The sequence below is a fragment of the Sarcophilus harrisii genome, chromosome 4 (genome assembly GCF_902635505.1).
Source record: "Sarcophilus harrisii chromosome 4, mSarHar1.11, whole genome shotgun sequence".
In the NCBI taxonomy this organism is placed as follows: domain Eukaryota; kingdom Metazoa; phylum Chordata; class Mammalia; order Dasyuromorphia; family Dasyuridae; genus Sarcophilus; species Sarcophilus harrisii.
The window spans coordinates 364,072,671-364,094,569 of NC_045429.1; the positions used below are offsets into that span (position 1 = coordinate 364,072,671).

At 35.2% G+C, this 21,899-nt stretch overlaps 1 protein-coding gene across 1 annotated transcript in view; it reads left to right on the forward strand.

Moving 5' to 3' along the window:
• Positions 1-18,777, forward strand: part of C4H1orf131 (chromosome 4 C1orf131 homolog) — a 37,288-nt gene extending 18,511 nt beyond the window's left edge. The window contains exons 3-7 of the mRNA XM_031966884.1: positions 12,978-13,034; positions 13,436-13,531; positions 13,651-13,737; positions 15,924-15,979; positions 18,077-18,777. Of these exons, the coding sequence (XP_031822744.1) occupies positions 12,978-13,034; positions 13,436-13,531; positions 13,651-13,737; positions 15,924-15,979; positions 18,077-18,215 (435 nt within the window). The 3' untranslated portion in view covers positions 18,216-18,777. The remainder of the gene's footprint in view (positions 1-12,977; positions 13,035-13,435; positions 13,532-13,650; positions 13,738-15,923; positions 15,980-18,076) is intronic.
• The last annotated feature ends 3,122 nt before the right edge of the window (positions 18,778-21,899 follow it).

Below are 21,899 nucleotides of genomic sequence, written 5' to 3' on the forward strand. Positions count from 1 at the left end.
CTGCCATCTTCCCAGAATCCTCTTGAAGCTTACATTTTAATAAGGTGAGACAACACATAAGAGAAAACTGAAAGACTGGGAGAAAGTGAAGGGATAGTCCCCAAGCTGGTGCTACCTGGCAGAGAAAGTCCAAACAGTCACGAAGTTATATCTGGAAAAGAATGAAGATGTGGCTGGTCTGGTTAGTTTCCATAAAGTGGAAGTTCCAGGAGAACCAGCCAAACAGGAAGAGGCTACAGGAGAAAAGAGTCTCTACTTCCAGCGTGAGAAATGGGAGAGGGAAGGGATAATGAGGCTTCTGGTAGGAAAAAAAACACTCAGGAGTGGATCCTATCTACAGGCTTTTATTTTAGAGAGTAAGATTGTGACAGAGACACAAAGTGCATGTGTATGTGTATGTCAGAGACAGAAACAGAGCATGTGTGTGACAGAAAGTGTGAATGTGTGTGAGAGAGACAGAGACAAAGCATGAGTGTATGTGAGATAAAGTGTGTATGACAAAGTGTAAGACAGAAAAATGTGTGAGAGACACAGTGTATGTGTGTGAGAGAGACAAAGCATGAGTGTGTGTGACAAAGTGAGCGTGTGTAAGAGGCAGAAAAATGTGTGTGAGACTGTCACACATTCACGCTTTGTCTCTCACACACACTCTTTCATACTGTGTCTTCTCACACACACTTACACTTTCTCTATCCCACACACTTTGTCTCACACACATTCACACTTTTGTCTCTCACACACATACATTGTAGTCTCTCTCTCACACATTCACTTTCTGTTAGTCTCACACACACTCATGCTTTGTCTCTCACACACATACACTGTGTCTCAGTGTCCTCTCGCACATTTTTCTATCTCTCACACACACTCACACTTTCTTCACACTTTTTGTAGCTTGCAGATCATGCTTTTCAATGGCATTTTGGAAAGAGCATTATTAGATTTGGTAGCAAAAATTCTGACATTGATTCTAAGTGTAAAATAGCCCATGTAAATGTGACCTTCAGTTATCTGCATTACACTTGCCCTAACTAAAGCAACCAGTCAATTGTTGTTTGTTCCTTTTGTCCCAAAGATAGCTTGAAAACCTTTCTTTTTTTTAAATTTGCAGTTGAGTTTTCACAGACTTCAAGTTCACCTCCATTCTTAACCGTATACTTATTTTTCTACTTGAATTTACGTATTGATGTACTCTCCAATATAGTGCCTCTCTGGTAATCAGCCTCCTCAAATCCTATGATTGGTACTTTCACTCTGTTCTAACCGCCCTTGGGAATGATCCTATCATTGATGTCATCATTTCATGACTTTTGGATTTCTTCTATGTTTATACCATTTCTCCCATCCATAACTCTAAAATTCCTTATTTGACCACAACCTCTTAACCTTCTATCTCTCCTTCAGTCTCACCTCTTTTAAACCTATTCTTTGACTTCACTGTAACCTTCAGTCTAGTCCAACTTTGTCTGATTTTCTAAGCCATCACTTCTAACATTATTTTCATCCCCTTCAAAATCTTGATTATAGTTTTAGATTCAGCTTTACGCTTATTCTCTTCCCAAGTCCCTTGCCTCCTTATCCTGTTGCTCTCTTTTCTAATTTCAACTATACACTATTTCCCATCATTTGCATATTCTGTTCATCGATAAATGCTATTAAAAGCCCATTGGAGGAAAGCATACAATTCTGCTATCTGGATTCAATACAGATTTATGTTATGTTATCTCAGAGGAGGCTCTCACAGATTTAGCTAGTACTTTTTTTCCCCCCAGATATCACCTGTGGAATCAACACTCCAGATCTCTTATTTTACTGTGCTTCTGGAGAGTTTAGCATCAGAGAATTGTGGATAGAATAAGAGTTGTTAACTTGAAGAAACTGTGGGAAAATGTGTTTCTGTGGGAAAAGAATGCTGCCCCTAGGTAGGGCCATAGAAAGCTGGGACTTCGTTTCTAATACTTCTTTTCTGTATTGTTCCAATTCCAGGATTGAATGGATCAGTCACTGTCCTTTTAACCAAACCTTTTCCAGTCTCCTAACTTTATTCTTCCTTGTACAAGCATAGCATTGTACAAGCTTTTTGTCTATAAACTCCACCTCCCCCAATTTATTCATTGTTTTCTCAACCTTGTAAATTGATCAAATGTACTTCACTTGGTTGGAAAGAACATGGTTCTAAGATATGCTTGTAAGTTTATGTTCCAGTTCTTCCCTTCTATACACAATTAATAAATGTGTTGGCAAAGCTAGAAGAATTTGTAGTTCTGAGTTAATTTTTAACATCTTTTTTTTCTTTGCTCAGCTTTATAGGAAGAGGTGGCTCTTGCCAATGTCACCAATCCCCCATCTTTTTTCTGGCTTCTATGATCCCTAATTTTGACCCTCATCTTTATTTAATTTTTCATCTCTTTATTTTCTGATTTCTTTCCTGATGTCTACAAGTATATTCAATCTTCCTCACAGCCAAATTATTATTTTTTCATCTCTTTGTATCTTTATTGCTTTTTTTTTTTTTTTTTTTAACTAAACCTTTTTATTTTTGGATTGGATTGGATTGAATAATTTTTGACATTCGCCACTACAAAACCCTGTGTTCTAATTTTTTTCTTTCCTTCCTCTCATCCCCTCCTCCAGTCAACAAGTGATCTAGTACATGTTAAACATTTTCAGTTCCTCTACACATATTTCCACAAACATGCTGCACAAGAAAAATCAGATCAAAAAAGGAAAAAAATGAGAAAGAAAACAAAATGCAAATAGACAATGACAAAAAAGAGTGAAAATACTATGTTTTGGTCTACATTCAGTTCCCATTATCCTCTCTCTGGGTGTAGATGGCTTTCTTCATCATGAGACCATTGAAACTGTTCTGAATCACCTCATTGTTGATGAGAGCCATGTCCATTAGACTTGATCATCGTATAATGTTGATGTTACTATGTACAATGAACTCCGGGTTCAGCTCACTTCACTTAGCATCAGTTCATGTAAGTCTCTCTCTAGGCCTCTCTGGAATCATCCTTCTGGTCGTTTCTTATAGAACAATAATATTCCGTACCATTAATATCCCATAATTTATTCAGCCATTCTCCAATTGATGGGCAACTACTCAGTTTCCAGTGTCTTGCCACTACCAGAAGAACTGCCAGAAACATTTTTGCACATGTGGGTCCCTTTCCCTCCCTTAAGATCTATCTCTTTGGGATATAATTCCAGTAGAAACATTGCTGGGTCAAAGGGTAAGCTCAGTTGGGATAACTTTTTGAACATAGTTCCACATGGCTCTCTACAATGGTTGGATCCGTTCACAGTTCCACCTACAATGGCTCAGGGTCCCAGTTGTCCCACATCCCCTCCCACATTCGTCATTATCTTTTCCTGTCATCTTAGTCAATCTGAAAGGTGTGCAGTGGTATCTCAGAATTATCTTAATTTGCATTTCTCTGATCAGTAGTGATTTGGAGAACCTTTTCATATGACTAGAAGTGGTTTTAATTTCTACATCTGAAAATTGCCTGTTCACATCCTATGATCATTGGAGAATGGCTTGAATTCTTATAAATTTGAGTCAATTCTCTATATATTTTAATGAGGGCTTTATCAGAATCCTTGAGTGTAAAAAATTTTTTTCAGTTTATTGCTTCCCTTGTAATTTTGTTTGAATTGGTTTTGTTTGTAGAAAAACTTTTTAATATAATTACAATTATCCATTTTGCATTTCATAATGTACTCAAATTCTTCTTTGGCCACAAATTCCTTCCTTTTAAACAAATCTGAGAGGTAAATTATCCTTTGTTCTTCTAATTTGCTTATGATATTCTTAGAGTCTAAATCATGAACCCATTTTGATCTGATCTTGCTATGGGGTGTTATGTGTGAGTCAATGCCTAGTTTCTGCCATATTAATTTGCAATTTTCCCATCAGTTTCCATCAGTTCATATCCCAAAAGCTGGAGGCTTTGGGTTTGTCAAACACTAGATTACTATAATCATTGACTATTTTGTTCCGTGAACTTAGTTATCTACTTCACGGATCGACTATTCTATTTCTTAGCCAGTACCAAATGGTTTTGATAACTGCTGCTTTATAATATAGTTTTAAGTCTGGTACAACTAGGCCTTCATTTATATTTTGTTTCATTAATTCCTTTGAAATTTTTGACCTTTTGTTCTTCCAGATGAATTTTATTATTATTTTTTTCTAGCTCTTTGAAGCAATTTCTTGGGAGCTTGATTGCTGGGATTGAATAAATAGATTAATTTAGGTAGTATTGTCATTTTTATTATATTAGCTCAGCCTATCCATGAGCACTTGATACTTTTCCAAGAGATTATTTGTGTGGAAAGTGCTTTGTAATTGTGTTCATATAATTCTTGACTTTGCCTTAGCAGGTAGACTTCCAAATATTTTATATTATCTATAGTTATTTTAAATGAAATTTCTCTTTGTTATCTCTTGTTGCTGGACTTTGTTGGCAATATATAAAAAAATGCTGATGATTTATGTGGATTTATTTTGTATCCTGCAACTTTGTAAAAGTTGTGAGTTGTTTCTAGCAGTTTTTTAGTTGATTCCCTAAGTATACCACCACATCATCTGCGAAGAGTGATAATTTGGTTTCCTCCTTACCTATTCTAATTCCTTTAATCTTTTTTCTTCTCTTATTGCCAGAGCTAACATTTTTAATACAATATTCAGTAGTAATGGTGATAGTAAGGCAACCTTGTTTCACCCCAGATCTTATTGGGAATAGTTGTAGTTTATCCCCATTACATCTGATGCTTTCTGATGGCTTTAAATAGATGCTATTGATCTTTTTAAGGAAAACTCCATTTATTTCTATATTCTCTAGTGTTTTAATAGGAATGGGTGTTGAATTTTGTCAAATGCTTTTTTTGCATCTATTGAGGTAATCAGATGATTTCTTTTTAGTTGGTTGTTGATATAGTCAAGTATGCTAATAGTTTTCCTAATATTGAACCAGTCCTGCATTTCTGGTATAGATCCTTTATTATCTTGGGGATAACTTTGCTGCAATCTCTTTGCTAATTGTTTTATTTAAGATTTTTGCATCATAGCCAAATTCTTTAAAAAAAAAAAAAAAGATGTCTGTGTTCTTTGCTTTCATTTTCTCAACTTCTGACAATCTGACTTTTGTTTTTATCTTGTCCCCACTCTTTCCAAGAGTATCACTGATCTCTTTAAGTCTTTGTTGATTCCTCTTGCACAATTGACAATGTCACCTATTTTGTCCTTCCTGAATTCTCACAACACTGATCTCTCTTAATTTTCCTGCTACATGTCGATGCACTCTTCAATTTCCTCTACAAGATTATTATCCTGCCCCTTATTATGGAGGAATTCCAGGTCTCTGCCCTGGGTCATTCTTTATATAACTCTGTCTTGATCATCACATTAACTCTCATGGATTCAAGTAATATCTCTCATCAGTTCCAGGCAGTCAAGTCTCCCTTCTCCAATTGGGTCTGTTTGGTAGCTTGTATCATCTATGAGTATCTTGAACTCAGATACCCCAAACCAAACTTATCTTTCTTCCAAGGCTACTCCTTCCCTTGACCTTTCTTTTTGTATCATGGCACCATCTTCTGATCACTAGATTTGCAACCTGTGAATCATCCTTGACACTATAGTCTGACCTTAATAGTCAGTTTCAAGTCTACTAATAATACTTACAGGTATCTCTCATATCTGTCTTTCTCTCCTTTACTCCTGTCTTCACCTCCCAGGTCTCTTCTCATTTATCATCTAGATTATTTAGAATAATCTAATTGGTCTCCCAGCCTTTCCCACCTTCAGTCCATACTCCATGTAGATGTTTCGTAAATACTTGCTGGTTTATTTCTGATCTTTGTCCTATTCACATACTAGGTTCTTTTTAAGTATTATTGAAGTCAGTTAGCCTGCCTGACACTCTAACAGAAACTTTCCATTCATTCATTTATGTCTTTGGTTATGTACATCTGTGTGTGTGTGTGTGTGTGTGTGTGTGTGTGTGTATGTATGTATGTGTTGGGAAAATGGAATATTTAGTTTAAAAAGACATTTATAAGGCAACATGAACAAACAAATTAATGTGCTAATTCTTAGATTAGAGATTATTTTAAAACCAGAAGAGTGATCAGTGATTTGGGGGTAATGAGAATGTATAATAACATTTTAGTTGCTTATGTTACATATTAAAAAATAGACCTTGTTTGCTGCCTTTCAGGAGTCCCATAATCATAATTGAGATAGGATAGACTAACATGTCATCAACAGAAATATATAAATATAGTTAATCTTTGACTAACACTTACTTTTCTACCTTTAGATACTAAGCTAAGGATTTTTGACTGTAATATCTGCCACACAGGCAGTAGCCAAATTATAAACAGGCTTATAGACCTTATTTTCTTCTAAAAGTGCGTGCATGTGTGTGCGCATGCGCATCTGTCTGTATGTGCCTATATACCCCCCTACCTCACCCACCAGTGTATTCCAAACTCTCTTCAAACTGCATACTAATGATCCAGAGGTCCCTTGTAGTAACCTAAGTAACACCGACCTTGGTTTCTGTCCTAATCTCAGGTACAATATTCAGAGGATATTTTCCAGTAAAAATGCTGGTTTCAGGCTCAGGCTCCTGGGCTTCAACCCAATCCTATCACCAAGTTCCTAGAACAAATTACTTCATCTCTCTCTTTGGGTATCAGTTTGTTCATCTTTAAAATGAATAGAGCAGAGGTGAGATTTAAAACTAGGTCCTCCCAGCTTCAAAGCTGGCTCCCTATCCATAACATGTGTTGCTAGATAAAAACAGCCTTTTTAAGGATTACCCCAGACCCACAGTATACTCATTCTTTAAGTGACTGAAGTATAAGAACTTTCTGTATAAGTCATCTCTTGTACTCTACTGAAATCCTACCAATTTTTCATACTTCAGTTTGATCTTTGACCTACTCCCCATCAGTTCACTAATTGTAATGAAGACTGCCCCAGCTAAAAATGGATTGATTCCAAAAGTTTGTTATGTAACTTATTTGTATAGGCTCACTCATAGAATTCTCCCTTGTTACAAAAAGTCTGAATAGATAGAGCAAGCCTAATTATTAACTAATACTGCCATAGATTTAGAACTGGAAGGGGAATTAGAGGTCATCTTATCCAGTTCCCTCATTTCACAGAGGAGAAAACTGAATCTCAGGAAGTTTAAGCTACTTACTTGGGGAAAGGAGAAGATTGTTTCCCTGATACTTTTGTGAAATCAGGTTTGTTTTTTGCATTGATTGGAATGCAGTGCCCTTTGAGGATTGCATTTGAAATGTACTTTTCCCTGGCAATAATATTCTGTTCTATTGATTGGGTTGGGTTTTTTAAAACCAGCTTTTTTCAGTAGATTTTTTGGGCTCAATTTTGTTCTTTGATTTTTGTAATTTCTATTTTGATATTTGTCATTTTCCAGTGTTTTTTAGTTGTCTGCCTATATCGTTGATCTTTGCTCTCTCTGTGCTTCTGTATCCATCTATGTCTCTTTTAACCTCACCCCTACCCCCATCTGTTGAGTTCTCTTGTCTCTAGGTGAAGTGTAAGAAACTGCTTTGGTTGCATCCTAAAAATTTGGTGTGTAGTCTCATTGATATCATTATCTTAATAAAATGATTGATTGTTTTTATGATTATGATTGGCCCACCTTATCTTTATTTATTTTATTCTTCTCAATAGTACTTTATTTTTCCAAATACATGTAAAGATAGTTTTCAACATTCATTTTTGTAAGAGTTTGTGGTCTTATTTTTCTCCCTCCCTCCCTTAAATATATATAATCCTTTTAAACATATTTATATATTTGTCATGTTGTGCAAGAAAAATCAGACCAAAAGGGGAAAAAAAAAACCAACAAATAAACCAAAAAAAGAAGGTAAAATAACGTGCTTTGATTCACATTCAGTCTCCATAATTGCTCTCTGGATGCAGATGACCTTTTTTATCTCAAGTCTATTGGGATTTGATCATCACATAATTTTGTTATTATGTACAATGTTCTCTTGGTTCTGTTCACTTCATTCATCGTCAGTACATGTAAATTTAGACTTTTCTGAAATCAGCCTGCTCATCATTTCTTATAGAACAATAATCTACAATATTCCTATACCATAACTTATTTATCTATTCCCCAACTGGATCCCCAAGTGGATGGGCATCCACTTAATTTCTAGTTTCTTGCCACTACAAAAAGAACTGCTACCAACATTTTTGCACACGTGGGTTCTTTTCTCTCTTTTATGATTTCTTTCTACCTGTTCTTTAGAATTAATTGATTGTGAAAATTTCCAATCAATTTTAAGTCTTTGCCTCAAAGATTCTTTTATGGAATATAATTTTATTGCATTATGGTCTGTGAAAGATGCATTTAAAATTTTTACTTTTCTGCATTCATTTGTAATGTGTTTATGCTCTAACTCATGGTCAGTTTTTGTGAAAGTGCCATATACATACAGTAGAATCAATTACTATTCTTGTTCATTTATCTTGAGTAGCCTAGATCAAGTATTTTAAATGGTAGCTGCATTTCCAGGGCAGCACACGCAAAAGCCTGCTTAACCCATAATATATGTAGATAAATAGTACTTAGAATATTAGCCTAAATTATAGGTCATATGAACAGGAAGCCTTGCAAGGCAGAAGGGTTTTTTGTATTGTTAACAAGCATCCAGTTAAAACAGATTCTTGAAAAACAAGAAATCCTGTAAGAGTTTAAATAGGGAGTAGACAGGAAAGTTGGGTGTTATCAAACAACAGATGTTTATTGAGCGCCTACTATATGAAGTGTAAAACATGGTCCCTGACTTTAATGAATTTATAATCTTGTTGTAGTGATTAGGGAGGATGCCCCTTTGTGCTCCTTTGGATCTCATCCAGAACCTCATTATCCAGCAAGTCCCCTGGTACCCACCCCTGACCAGAAACTTCTGCCTTTCCAAGTGGGAGCTAAAGGGCAGACCTAAGAGCTCCTCCTAAAACCTTCGTTAAGGAGAGCACCTGTGCTGCCATCCTGTTTCTGTTGTAGATACTTTCTCCCTACCTCCTTTTCAGCCTCCCTTTGTATATTGTCTTCCCCCATTAGTTTGCAAACTTCAAGACAAAGACTGCCTTTTGGCGGGGCAGGACTATTTCTAACTTCAGCACTTAGCACAGTGCTATTACATAGTAGACAGTTAATAGTTTATTGACAAGATTCACAGACATATATTCACTGGTGAGTTCATCAGGGCTTCATGTATTTGTAGCTAACTAAAATGTTTGCAAAAAGTTTATAATCAGCTTCAAGGGGAACTTAAAGGTCTTCTAAGCCACCTCCCTTACCAGATGGTGTAATGCTTTCCTACGCCAAATAGGAGTTACTCAATGATGTTACAGTGTGATATTGAGCAACCTTGAATTGATGGGCAGGGCCTTTCCATAAAGTATTTAGCCCTTAAATTTCTCTATTAGCATGGTCCTCTTTACTATGGAGGCAGTGGAAAACTTTTACTACCACCAATCAAATTGGAAATAAATTGGGCCATGAAGCAACTTTAATTTGTTTAAGCTGTTGATCAGTGATTACAGATCTGTAATTATTTGAATTAATAAATATTATCACAGCTATTTTACATATGTAGATGAAGGGATTTGTTCCATAGGATTTTAGAGATCTCTAAGTCATCTACTATTATTAACATAAGTGATTAAGCATGTCATGAATTCATTAAAGAATGGTTTTCAACTATATTAAACATATTAGTCATATAAATCAGTAACTTGGGTGTCCTAGATCCTTAATCATTGTTGTTTGATGTACTAGTCACAACCATAGATTAAGATAAGAAGGACTGGGGAGTAGATGTCATCATTTTCCCTAGGGATAGCTATGAGGGAAGCTGAGGGATAGTTTACGAATTGTGTTTATGCTCGACTGATTAATCAAGTTTCTATAAAGGAAGTCTTGTGAAAGATTACCTATTCCAAGAAAAGTACTTGCTTATTCTGTTGGGGAAGATGACAAAAGTTCCAGATGCAGGAGAATTGTGAAATTCATTTAATGTGGCTTAACGGCACTAAATCTAAATTTAGCGTACAACTGGCGCGTGCCGCCCCCCCCCCCCCAAGTTACATGTGAAATTTATATGCTTAAAAAGAAAAATATGCCAGATAGAGTTTCACAATTTTTAGTACAATCCTTTCTATTTTACTTTGTTTTTAAAAATGCTTATATGATTTGGTGTCTTATAAGTTGAGAATAAATTTTAAAAAATACTTAGGCAATAAACTTGGGGAAATGGATTGGTTAATAAAAGTATGCTTAAGCTCTTTTTGTATTAGCAAAGAATTGGAAAATAAGTAGATGTCCTTCAATTGGGGAATTGCTGAATAAGTTGTGGTATCATGAAGTTAATAGATTATTATTGTTCTATAAAAAATGATGAACAAACTGACTTTAGAAAGGCCTGGGAAGATTTACATGAACTGATGCCAAGTCACACACAGTTAGGAAGTGTTAAGTGTCTGAGACCAGATTTGAACTCCGTTCTTCCTAACTTCAGCGCTAGTGCTCTATCCACTCTGCCATCTAGCTGCCCCTAAACTATTGCTATTTATAATTTGCATTTCAAAAGTGTCTTCAAAAGTGGAAACTTAGATGCCTACTTATTATGTGCTAATCAGGTTAAAGTCATGAATATTTACATTCAGTCTGCTATTTTTGATAAAAAAATAAAGTTTTCTTCCTCAAAACAAATGATTAAGGAAGCAATAGAAAGGGGAACTTTTTTTAAAATTATTTTTTTTAACACACATTTCTTTATGAATCATATTGGGAAGAGAAAAACCATGGGCGACAAAAAAACAGGAAAAAAAAGTGAACATAGTGTGTGTTAATTTATATTCTGTCTCCTTTTTCTGGATGCAGAAGTCATTTTCTGTCCAAAGTCTATTGAGATTGTTTTGGATCATTGAACCACTGAGAAAAATCAACTCTTTCATAGTTGGTCATTGTACATTCTTGCTGTTATAATGTACAATGTATTCCTGGTTCTGCTTGTTTCACTCAGCATCAGTTCATGTAAATTTTTCCAAACCTTTCTAAAATCAGCTTGTTCATCATTTTTTATAGAACAATAATATTCCATTACCTTCATATACCACAACTCATTGAACCATTCCCCAATGGGTGTCCACATTCTTTGCAACCACAAAAAGAGGTGCTGCATTTTTGCACATGTGGGTCTTTTTTCTCTCCTTCATGATTTTCTTGGAATACCAACTGCTATAATGGCACTGCTGGACCAAAGGGTATGCACAGTTTTATTGCCATTTGGGCATAGTTAATGGGAACTTTCTTTTAAGAAGAGGTTGGAAATTGACACTGATTCTTTCCAAAAATTATGTATATTAAGAGCTTATTGTATCAAGATTATTAGGTAGGGTATCAGAGGAAATGCAAAGTCATTGTTCAAAGATTACACACTAGTTACATCATGACATGGAATACCACAATACACAGTATTACATAATTCATAAGCACTTATTAATATGTATCAGGTATTGTACTAAATTCTACAGATACAGAGATAAATACAAATAAATACAAAAGTTGCCCTCAGAGTGCTTACACTATCAAGGAAACACTGTGTTGTACATGTAAGTAGAAACATACAGACAAGAAGTGGTATGTTGTAAAGGGGGGAAAGAAAGAAGGCCAATGAGTGGACTGCAGAGGGTGTGGTGGACTCATATAATTTGAAATAAGGCAGAAAAGTAGGTAGAAACAAGATTATAAAGATTTCTAAAGGCCAAACAGAAAAAATTTCTATTTAATCATAGAGGTAGTAATTGGGAGTCATTGGGGCTTCTAGGACAGGTAAGTAATATAGTTAGATTTCTGTTTTAGAAATATCACTTTGGCAACTATGTGGAAGATTGGATGAAAAGAAGAAAATCCAGAGACAGTGACAAGTAGGTAGACAAGTAACAAGCATTTGGTAGTGTTTACTAGTGATGAGCAAGCTAAGGAAAAAGAAAGACATTCTCTGTTCTCAATCTACTTTTATTCTAGTTGGAGAAGACAACATTAGTGAGTAGGAGGTAAAGGACAGGTATCAGTACCTGAGCAAGGGGCATGGTGGCAAAGTCCAAGTCTGGCACAGCTGAAAGGAGAATGAAGTTTATTTGGTCTCTGCTTATTTCCAAAATGAAGTTTAGGAAAAGAGCTCATGAATGGGAAATATGGGAGCTTGACAAAATGGAATGATACTAGAGTATATTTAGATGGCAGATGATGAGTCAGATATCTGACTGAATTATGTTGACAAAGTCATTAGAGTCAAAAGTATAGTAAGAAGTAAGGGAGACCTTTGGAGTGAACAAAAATAGTACAGGTATTAGATGGTGAGTGGCCTGAACTACATAGTAGTACAATTATATAGAGTACATAGAAAACAAGGGATGAGTCGATATAGTATAGGAGATGAAGAGCTAATTTCAAATTTAAGAATGCCAGAATCCATATCTACCCATCTCAACATATACTGACTAGTCACTTAATATCAGTGCTCTGGTACACCAAAAGTATACTTTGCTTAGCATTTGCCAAACTATTAGTAGTAGGGGTTTATTCATGAGGAAGACCCTGCATCAATAAAATCCCAGGTATAGAGGCCTTGTATTGTAGCTCTTCCTCCCCCCCCCCCCCAAAAAAAAAATTATATTATAAATACACAAGTTGCAGAACAAAGTTCTCTATGAGGTCCAAGGTAGAAGGATATGACTGGAAAAGGGCAGGTTGATTAGAGTAAACAAGTTGAATATGAATACACATTCTGACCTTCTTAGAGATTGTTTTTGTATTAGGCCAAACTTCTGGAATCAACAGTCATGGGCATTACACCAGTGTGGTAATGAATTGATTAAATGAAAACCTTTCTTTTTTTTCTTCCAGACAAAAATCAGTGCCCTTGAGAAGGATGTGGGTATACAAGAGTTTAATTTGGAAAAGGTATGTACCTGAAGATCCTCTGAAGAGATTTTAGAGGAGGAATGAACATAAATCCTGGGCAAATTCTGAATTTTATTCCTCCTCTCTCATTGATTTATACAGAAGTTGCCCTTTACATTAAACTTCCCTTATTAATGAATAAATATTCTTTACAGGAATAGAGAAGTGGGAAGATTCAAGGTGGTGGTGTCTTATGTACATTCTTAATGTTTTTTAATCACTAAAACTCCTTGACTTAAAACATAAAAGATTAAAGAAATTACTCTTAATAGATTAGTAACATTAATAGTCGGTAATTTTAGTTGTAAGAGTACAAGCATAGTTAGTATTGAGTGCATGGAATGTTTTCTTTAGTGCAATTACGATGGTAATTGATGTCTATTGTTGCTCTGTGTTCACAGGCCCGTTTGGAAGTGCATCGATTTGGGATCACTGGTTATGGGAAGGGGAAAGAACGGATCCTGGAACAGGAGAGAGCCATCATGCTTGGTGCTAAGGTCAGCTGCTACTTTCTGCCTTCCTGTGCTATTTAGGGGGTGATAGGGAAAGATAGGTTTTGAGGGGGATTTTTGCCATTCAGTTAAGATCAGTAATGGTGTTTCTTATTTCATTGCAGCCTCCAAAAAATAATTATGTGAATTACAAGATTTTGCAGGAACAAATCAAAGAAAAAAAGGCAGCAAGGGAAGAAGAGAAAAGAATGGTGAATATGATCTTTTTCCTTTATACTTTTTATATTTTTATACCCTGAAAAGATTTTGTGTATTTAAGTCACCACAGCCTACCAATTTAGCTCTGAATGGGAAGGCAAATTGAATCAAGAAACATTTATTAAGCATTTACTATGTGCCAGGCATTCTTTAAAATGTTGGAGACATAAAGAAAGACAAAAAGTAGTACTTGTTTCCAGAGAGCCCTCAGTCTAATGAAGGTGAAAATGCATAACTATATAGAAATAATACGTACAGGACAAATTAGGGTGATTTTAGAGGGAAGCCATTAAGATGGTGTTGGCGATGGTATTGATAATGATAACTCACATTCATATAGTGCTTACTGTGTGCCAGACACTGTGCTAAGTACTTTTACAATTATTGTCTCATTTGAGCTTCACTACAACTGTGGGAAATGGGTTTTTTTATTAGCTCTTATTTTAAAAATGAGGAAACCGAGGCAAATAGGATGAATAACTTACACACTGGATCATATAGTCATTTTCCAATAGATGGGGATCTGTTTTTTTCCAGTTCTTTGTTACCTATTCACAGCTTCATCAATAGTGCATTTGTGTGCTTACCTTTCCATTATCTCCCCAACATTTACTATTTACCATCCTTGCCAATATGCTAGTTGTGAGGTAGAATTTAAGGATTTCTTAATTTACATTCTTCATTATCAGTAAGTTGAAATATATGGTTGTTAATCATTTGACCACTTTTCTTAACTGTGAAAAGAATGACTTTTGTTCTTACACTTTCATTTGAGGCCTATATAGAGTGGATATCATACCCTTATCAGAAATAGTTGATAGAAAGATTTTTTTCCCTAGTCAACTGTTTCATTTCTTAGCCTAGATGAAACAGTTTTATTAATGTTAAAGCTCTAATTTCTCTATTTCATCTTTTCTCATCCATTTCTCACTTGTTTGGTTAAATTCATCTCCTACCCACACTTGAAAAAAAGCATATGATCTACTTTAATTTTTATTTTTGTGGTATAATCTTTCATATGTTTATGACATTTATGCATTTTGAATTAATTTATTGTGGAATATGATGTAACATGTTGGTCAAAACCTAATTTCTGCCAGACTGATTTCTACTTTTGCCAGCAATTCTTATCAAATAAATACTTCTTTGTTATGTAATTCACTTTTTAGTTTACTAGACTATTGAGTTCAGTTATTTCTTCTTATTCTTTATGTAGTCTGTTCCACTGATGTAATTTTTTTTCTGCCAATAGATAGAGCATTTATTATTTTACTATGTGTCAGGCACCATGTTAAAATGGCAGATACAGGCAAGCAAGACAGCCCTCAAAAAGTTTATATTTTAAAAGCTTATATTCTAAAAAATTTACATTGTTTAAGAAGATCTTATATAAAGGAGAGATAGGAAGAAGAATGAGGAGGGGAGCCTATGACCCCATATAAAACAATAGCTGGAAAGCATAGTGGAGGCTTAATTCTGGGGAACATAAGATAAAAACCCAGGATGGTTCATGGGGAAAAACATATTCTACTGAGGAATAGATTAGGATGAAGGCCTAAGTGGAACTAGCATAGTTTGAAACTGAAGCCCTATGTCCCAGCCAAATAGGGGAAGAATTCAAAGTTCAGGGTATGGAATTCAAATTTAAAGGGAGGAGGAGGTGGGAAAGAAGGTCAGAGGGAAGTTGGCATGATTTAGAACTGGTTGTTTGGTTCCCCCCCACCCCTCATTCTAATTTATTTGTTTTTATTAAAGTTTTTTTTATTTTCAAAACATATGTATGGATAATTTTTCAACACTGACTCTTCCAAAACCTTGTGTTCCACATTTTCCCCTCCTTCTCCCCACACCCTTCCCTAGATGAGAAATAATCCAATATATGTTAAACATGTGGAACTGTTTGTTAGGAAATATCAAGAGGTTTTGACTATGACTGCTTTATAATAAGAATTTAAGATCGAGAAGTGCTATTTCCCCTTTCATTCTTACTTTTTCATTTTTTTTCCTGTGATACTCTGGTTCTTCTTTTGAATTTTACACTGTTGGTTCTTAATTATTTTTTTTAATTGAATGACCTATTAGAAATAAACTGAATGTCTTTGTAAGAATTAGTATTTTGTAATGACATTGGAACACGATATTACTTTGACATAAAAATTCTTTGAAATTCTGAAATTAGGCCCAGGTCACAGATGCTTTCAGAACAAAGAAGAGGAAAGGTTCAGAGGATATTAGGTGAGTACTAAGTTTCAAAAAGTTAATGATTAAATTCCCATTTAGGAGTCATAACAAAATATTGCTACTAATAAGACATTTTTTACTTATCCAATTATGATCCATCCTACATTTATACAGTTTTGTCTTCACAATAACCTTGGTGAAATATAGGTAGGATAATTTTGTTATCCCCAGTTTATATGTAAAAATCCAAAGGTAGAGAAATAACTTCTCCCAAACAACATATTTTTCCCATTTCCACCAAGCTGAATCTTCTTTAACTTCCCTGAATCAAAGATTTTTTTTGTTAGACAACTCAGTAACTGTAGCCAAGCTCACAGATCTTTGAAATTAGCCCTTACCCCCATACATAGCAGTCTATAGTACTTATAGATCCAAGATTGGCATTTCTAAACTCAGCATCAATTTCAAAGAAAAAAATAAGGTAAATTTTCAATTTTTTTTTTCCTATTGGCAACAACACAAGACTAGAACTTCTAGAATCCTTTTCTCTCCATCTTTTGCCTGAATCCCAAGCAATTCATTCTTGTGTTGAGAGCCTTGTTAATAAGGTCTTGTCTAAGACGATGTTAACCTGCCATATTTTCATGTTTGTCATCTTCAGTTTTATGTTTCTGAAACCATCTCAGCCCAGCTTAAGAGGATACTCTGAGCATTTATTAAGAATAAGCATTTATTACGCATCTACTGTAAGCACCTCCTGTGTGCCAGCCACTGTTATAAATAAGATCTTGAGACTGTTATCTCATTTGATTCTCACAACTGGAGGTGGATGCTATTATCCTCTCCATTTTCAGATGGAAACTGAGGCAAACAAGGATGAAATGACAAGAGGCCTGAATTACCTGAAGGTTCCGGACTCCATCCTCAATAATATCACTTAACTGACTCTACTTTGTCTATATGATCCTGGACAAATCACCTAATTCGTGGGCTTCAGTTTCCTCATTTGTAAAATAAAATATGACAATCTCTTTAAAGAAAAATACATTTTGTTGGTGCCCTTTTTCTTTGTATCACAGTTATTCCAATTCCATTCCTACCCCTCCCTTTACTTTCCATCTCTCCCTCCTAGTTTTTGCTAGGATTTAAATTCAACAATATATATCTGGCTTAGAACTGTGAAATTCCAAACTTGACCAGAAAGCTAGAAGAGATTAAAAATATATATAGAAGAAGAAACTTCTTAGTTCTTAATGCCAATGTATAATAATGCTGTCTGGATGCTTCCTTATTTAAAACATATCTCCTATTCTCTTCTCTAGGACTAGGTGACTCTCTTCACCCTGAGATGTAATGAGGGGATTTTGAATTAAAATACATGTGTAACACCAAAACTACACTTTATTACTCCCCCTAAACTCCACTAACCCCTATACCTGCAAGGAACATTCTGACACTTGAATCATGATATTTGATAAGAAAATGCTAGCTTTGATTAGAGGTCTCCCCCCTTGCTTTTTAAATCATGGCTTTCTAGTCATTTTTTAAAAGTTGCTTTTTTATATTGGCTGAGCAGATGGTAGTAATACCACTTCTTTAATTATGTCTACCACGAATGAATGCTTTATAATTATTTAGTGCCAAATAGTATCAAACAGTATTGTATAAGTACTTGGTGTTAAATTAGTTTGTTTCAGATCAGTTAAAACAATTATATAGCAGAAGGAAAAAAAAAAGAAAACCACTTAGGAAACACCTCTGATATTGTGGCCACATCTGACAATGTATACAGTACATTGTCTTTGTGGTCTTCTATCCCTCTATCATTAAGGAAGAAATAGGTTTCATTATCTTTTCTTTAGGACTATCATTGGATTTTATGATCTTGAGCGCGCAAACCTTTCCATTTTCTTTGATACAATACCATGTAATATAGAACATTAGTAATTTTCAGTATTGTTGTGCTTTATTCTTTTGTTATGATTTTCATCATTTCAGTAATCTTTTGCTCAAAATAGCCTTTTTTTTCATAATGTCCATGTTAAGATGTCATCTTTGATTCCCCTTAAGTTAGGACTTTTGATAGGTACTTTGTGTATCTTGTTCACTCAACTTAATTATATCCTCTTTTTCTCTTATTTTAAAATCTAGGAAATCCAAAAAGAAGAAATTGGCTCCCAACATTTTGTCAACAGGATCAGCGGGACAAATTGGAAAATTCAAAAATGGGACCTTGATTCTGAGTAGTGTGGATATCAAGAAAATAAATTCTTCTAAAGTGACTAAATGAAATATTTCACTGAATCAGCTGAAAAAAGAGAAGAGAAACAGAAATAAGCTCCATGATCCTAAAGGAAGATTATAAATTCATTCAAAAATTTCCTTATTTTCACATTTTTGCTGGGGCTTTTTATGTCATTTCCATTATATCGTTCCCTCTTCCCAAAGAGCCATGGCTTCTGACAAAAGGAAACAAAAAAGAAAAAGAATTCATTTAAACCAAGCAACAGATAACTAAAGTGAAGTGTTGTGGCCTGTGCTCCATACCCATTGTTTTCTATCTCTATCTGCAAAGAAAGAAGGGAAGCACCTTCTTCTACTCTTGCTCTAAGGCCAAACTTGATCAATTTCAAGGATTCTATTTCTGTTGTTTTATTGTTGCTCTTTTCATTTTCATTCAGTATGTTATTTTCCTGTTTCTCTTTTACTGACATCAATTAATATATATCTTCCCATATTTCCCTGCCTTCACCATTTCTTTCAGATATGTACCATAGGTTTTTGGTGTTTTTTTTAAAAGCTATTAACCCATCACTACAAAAAGTGCTTCTGAAAAAATATAAGACATCAAACTAAAGTGTCTGTGTGACCTTTTTATCATTGAGTTGGGGAATGGAGGAGGTTGGGAGGGAATATATGCTCAACTATATAATTTCTGCATTTTCTAAAATCTTTTTCCCTTTAAATTCCCTGAAAGGGAAATTGACTTGATTGAGGTTACATAAACAATAGATGACTATATTAGGATTCAAATCCATGTCATCTTGCTCCAAATCTAATTCTCTTTCCCCATTATATCATCATTTTCTCTCATAGTTTATCAAGTATAAATTGGCTTTAAAAAAGTTTACAAAAATTTTTCATGTCCAAAAGCTTTCACTAGAATATGATTATCATAACATTTTTAAAAATTCTGAATTCTTATATCTAAAAACAAAAGCAAATGAACATTCTCATATATATATTTGTAATATAACTAAGTCTGTACTATTCACTTTACAAATATTTCCTTATTTGATCCTCATAGCCACACTGAGAGATAGGTGCTATCTTATTTTATGAAATTAAGTGACTTGCTCAGTGTTACACAGCTAGTATGAATCTGAGACCAGAATCGGACTCGGACCTTCCTGTCTAAACACTGTGCCACTAGATGTGTTTATATGGAGCAGAGGATTCTATATGAGACTAAGAAACTCCATTTCAAACCTTTTGCTCTTTAAAAAAGCAATCAGTTACATTATTTTCAAAAATTCCCTGCTTATCTATGTTCTTTTTGAATGTCCTTTCTTATTTACTTTTTTTTTTTTTTTTAATGTTGAGTTAATAGAGCTTTTTGCCCTGGTTATCTTACTGTGCACATAGAACTGGTGACCCGGTGGCTAGACCCTGCCTGCTTTTACCTACATGGTATAATCAGTACAGTCATCTATGACTAAAGGCTGTAAGAGTAGATTTCTGTCCGGAACAGCTTGTCTCTGAATCATGAGTGTCTTAAGTTTGTTTCCAGTTTCTGTAGGGCATTGGATAACCTGACAAATTATAGTAGGCTCTGTTATAGGTCAAGTAGATTGGTCATCTCTCAGTTCCTCAATTGCTTCATAAGATAAGATCATATATATTATATAAAGTATCTCATGTATGTATTTTTTATATAATATGTGTGTGTGTGAGAGAGAGAGCGAGAACAGTACCATTTTCTATCCGTGCAGCAGTTCCTTAGCTCTCAGAACCCTTCATTATTGTGCTTAAGTGCTGTCAGAGATGATAGCAAACCATTGCCTGCTCTCAAGGAGCCTACTTTCTATTTATATATCAAACACGTGTAGGGTAACCTAGTATCTACATGGGAACATTCTTGTCGCTAGAATTTTTTTCCAGCTGAAAAACTGATAGAACCTTTAGAGCTAATAATTTAGGCTAGACTAAGCTGGAGAATGATTGCTGGTGGCAGCCATTCATGGAGTTGACACGATGGGTCAACTGATCAAAACACCAGAAAACAGGCCAATAGTAATTAGTCTAAATAGACCATAAAAGGGATACAATTACATAGGATAAAGTAGTCAAGGCTTATAATAATTCACATCCTCAAAACATTAGCACTGCGTAATTTGCATAGATTTCCTAAGATGTAGCTTAGTAAAATTCCACCCCCTTTACTGGTACACCATATCCTTCCTGGACATTAGTGGAGTGGTGCAACATTTCTGAAAGTAACTTGAGGAACTAAGTCCTTTTGAATGAATAACTTTATTAATAATAACTTTATTCATGCACAGCACCCTCGAAAGCTCTGGGGATACAAATAGTAAAGTAAGATTTACTGTTAAGATTTACTGTTCCCAAGAAGCTCACATTCAAATGGGAGAAAAACACAAAAAGTTTCAGCTGCAAGTCAGATGGAAATATCCCATAGTCCATAAGAGTGCAACCAAAAAAAGATATGAATGCTGCTTTATTGTCATGTACTCTGATAAAATCATTTCTGATGTACTATTTGACAATGCCAAGGTGGCAACAGTTTCCCATTCTGAGTCTTCAGTAGTGATGGCTGAAGCACCTGTAGGAGTAGCAGCCAGCTGCATCTCCACAGGGGATGTTTTCTATGATCATCATGCCTGAGGGCACTGGGTGGAAGCATTGCTGTTTCCAGGGATCTTGGATTTAGATCCAGGATTCTGATCTGTCTCCATTCAATGTAAAGGAATGGTGGTCCAAATGGGGTGGTGGTTTGACTTGCTTGGCACATGCTGCTTAATGGCTTAAGTTAGGTAGATTTGGGAGCAGCCAGATAGTGCAATGGACAGAGTACTCAGTCTGAAGTCAGAAAGACTGAACACTATGAACCTGAGCAAGTCACATTTAGTTTGCCTCCATTTCCTCACCTATAATATGAGCTGGAATAAAAAATGGCAAACTATTCCAGGATCTCTGTTAAGATAACTCCAAATGAGGTCATGAAGAGTATGAGAGAACTGAATAATTACAAAGCTGAGCTCCTCTGCCTCTGTGAGTGATAGGTGGTTGGCATTTACTGGGAATACTGGCTACTTCTGTCCAGGGGGCTGCTTCCCCAGATGATGTCTGTGTTGTCACTCCCAGGGCTTATTTTGGACAGCATTTGTAGCTGGTGATGAGAAAAGTAGGGCCCCTTCTTCACAATTCTCAGTGATAGCTGCAATAACCAGACAAGAAAATCTGGACCTTGCAACATGTAGTTGATGTTGGCTCTTCACAGGACGCGATAATTCAGACCTTAACCTGTTTTTTTCCCCTTCATTGCTAAATTCTCTCTTTTTTTAAATTGATAGAACATATGCATGGGTAATTTTTCTTTTTTTTTTTTTAATTGAAGCTTTTTATTTTCAAAATACATAGTGGATAATTTTCAACATTCACCTTCACAAAAGCTTGTGTTCTAATTTTTTTATTTCTCTTCCCTCTACCTTCTCCCCTATATAGTAAGTGATCCAGTATATGATAAGCATGTGCAATTCTTCTATACATATTTCCACAAATATGCTGCACAAGAAAAATCAGATCAAAAAGGGAAAAGAAAAAAAATGCAAGCAACAACTAAAAGAGTGAAAATACTATGTTGTGGTCCACATTCAGTTCCCATTGTCTCCTCTCTGGGGGTGGATGGCTTTCTTCATGATAACATTGGAACTGATCTGAATCTTCTCACTTT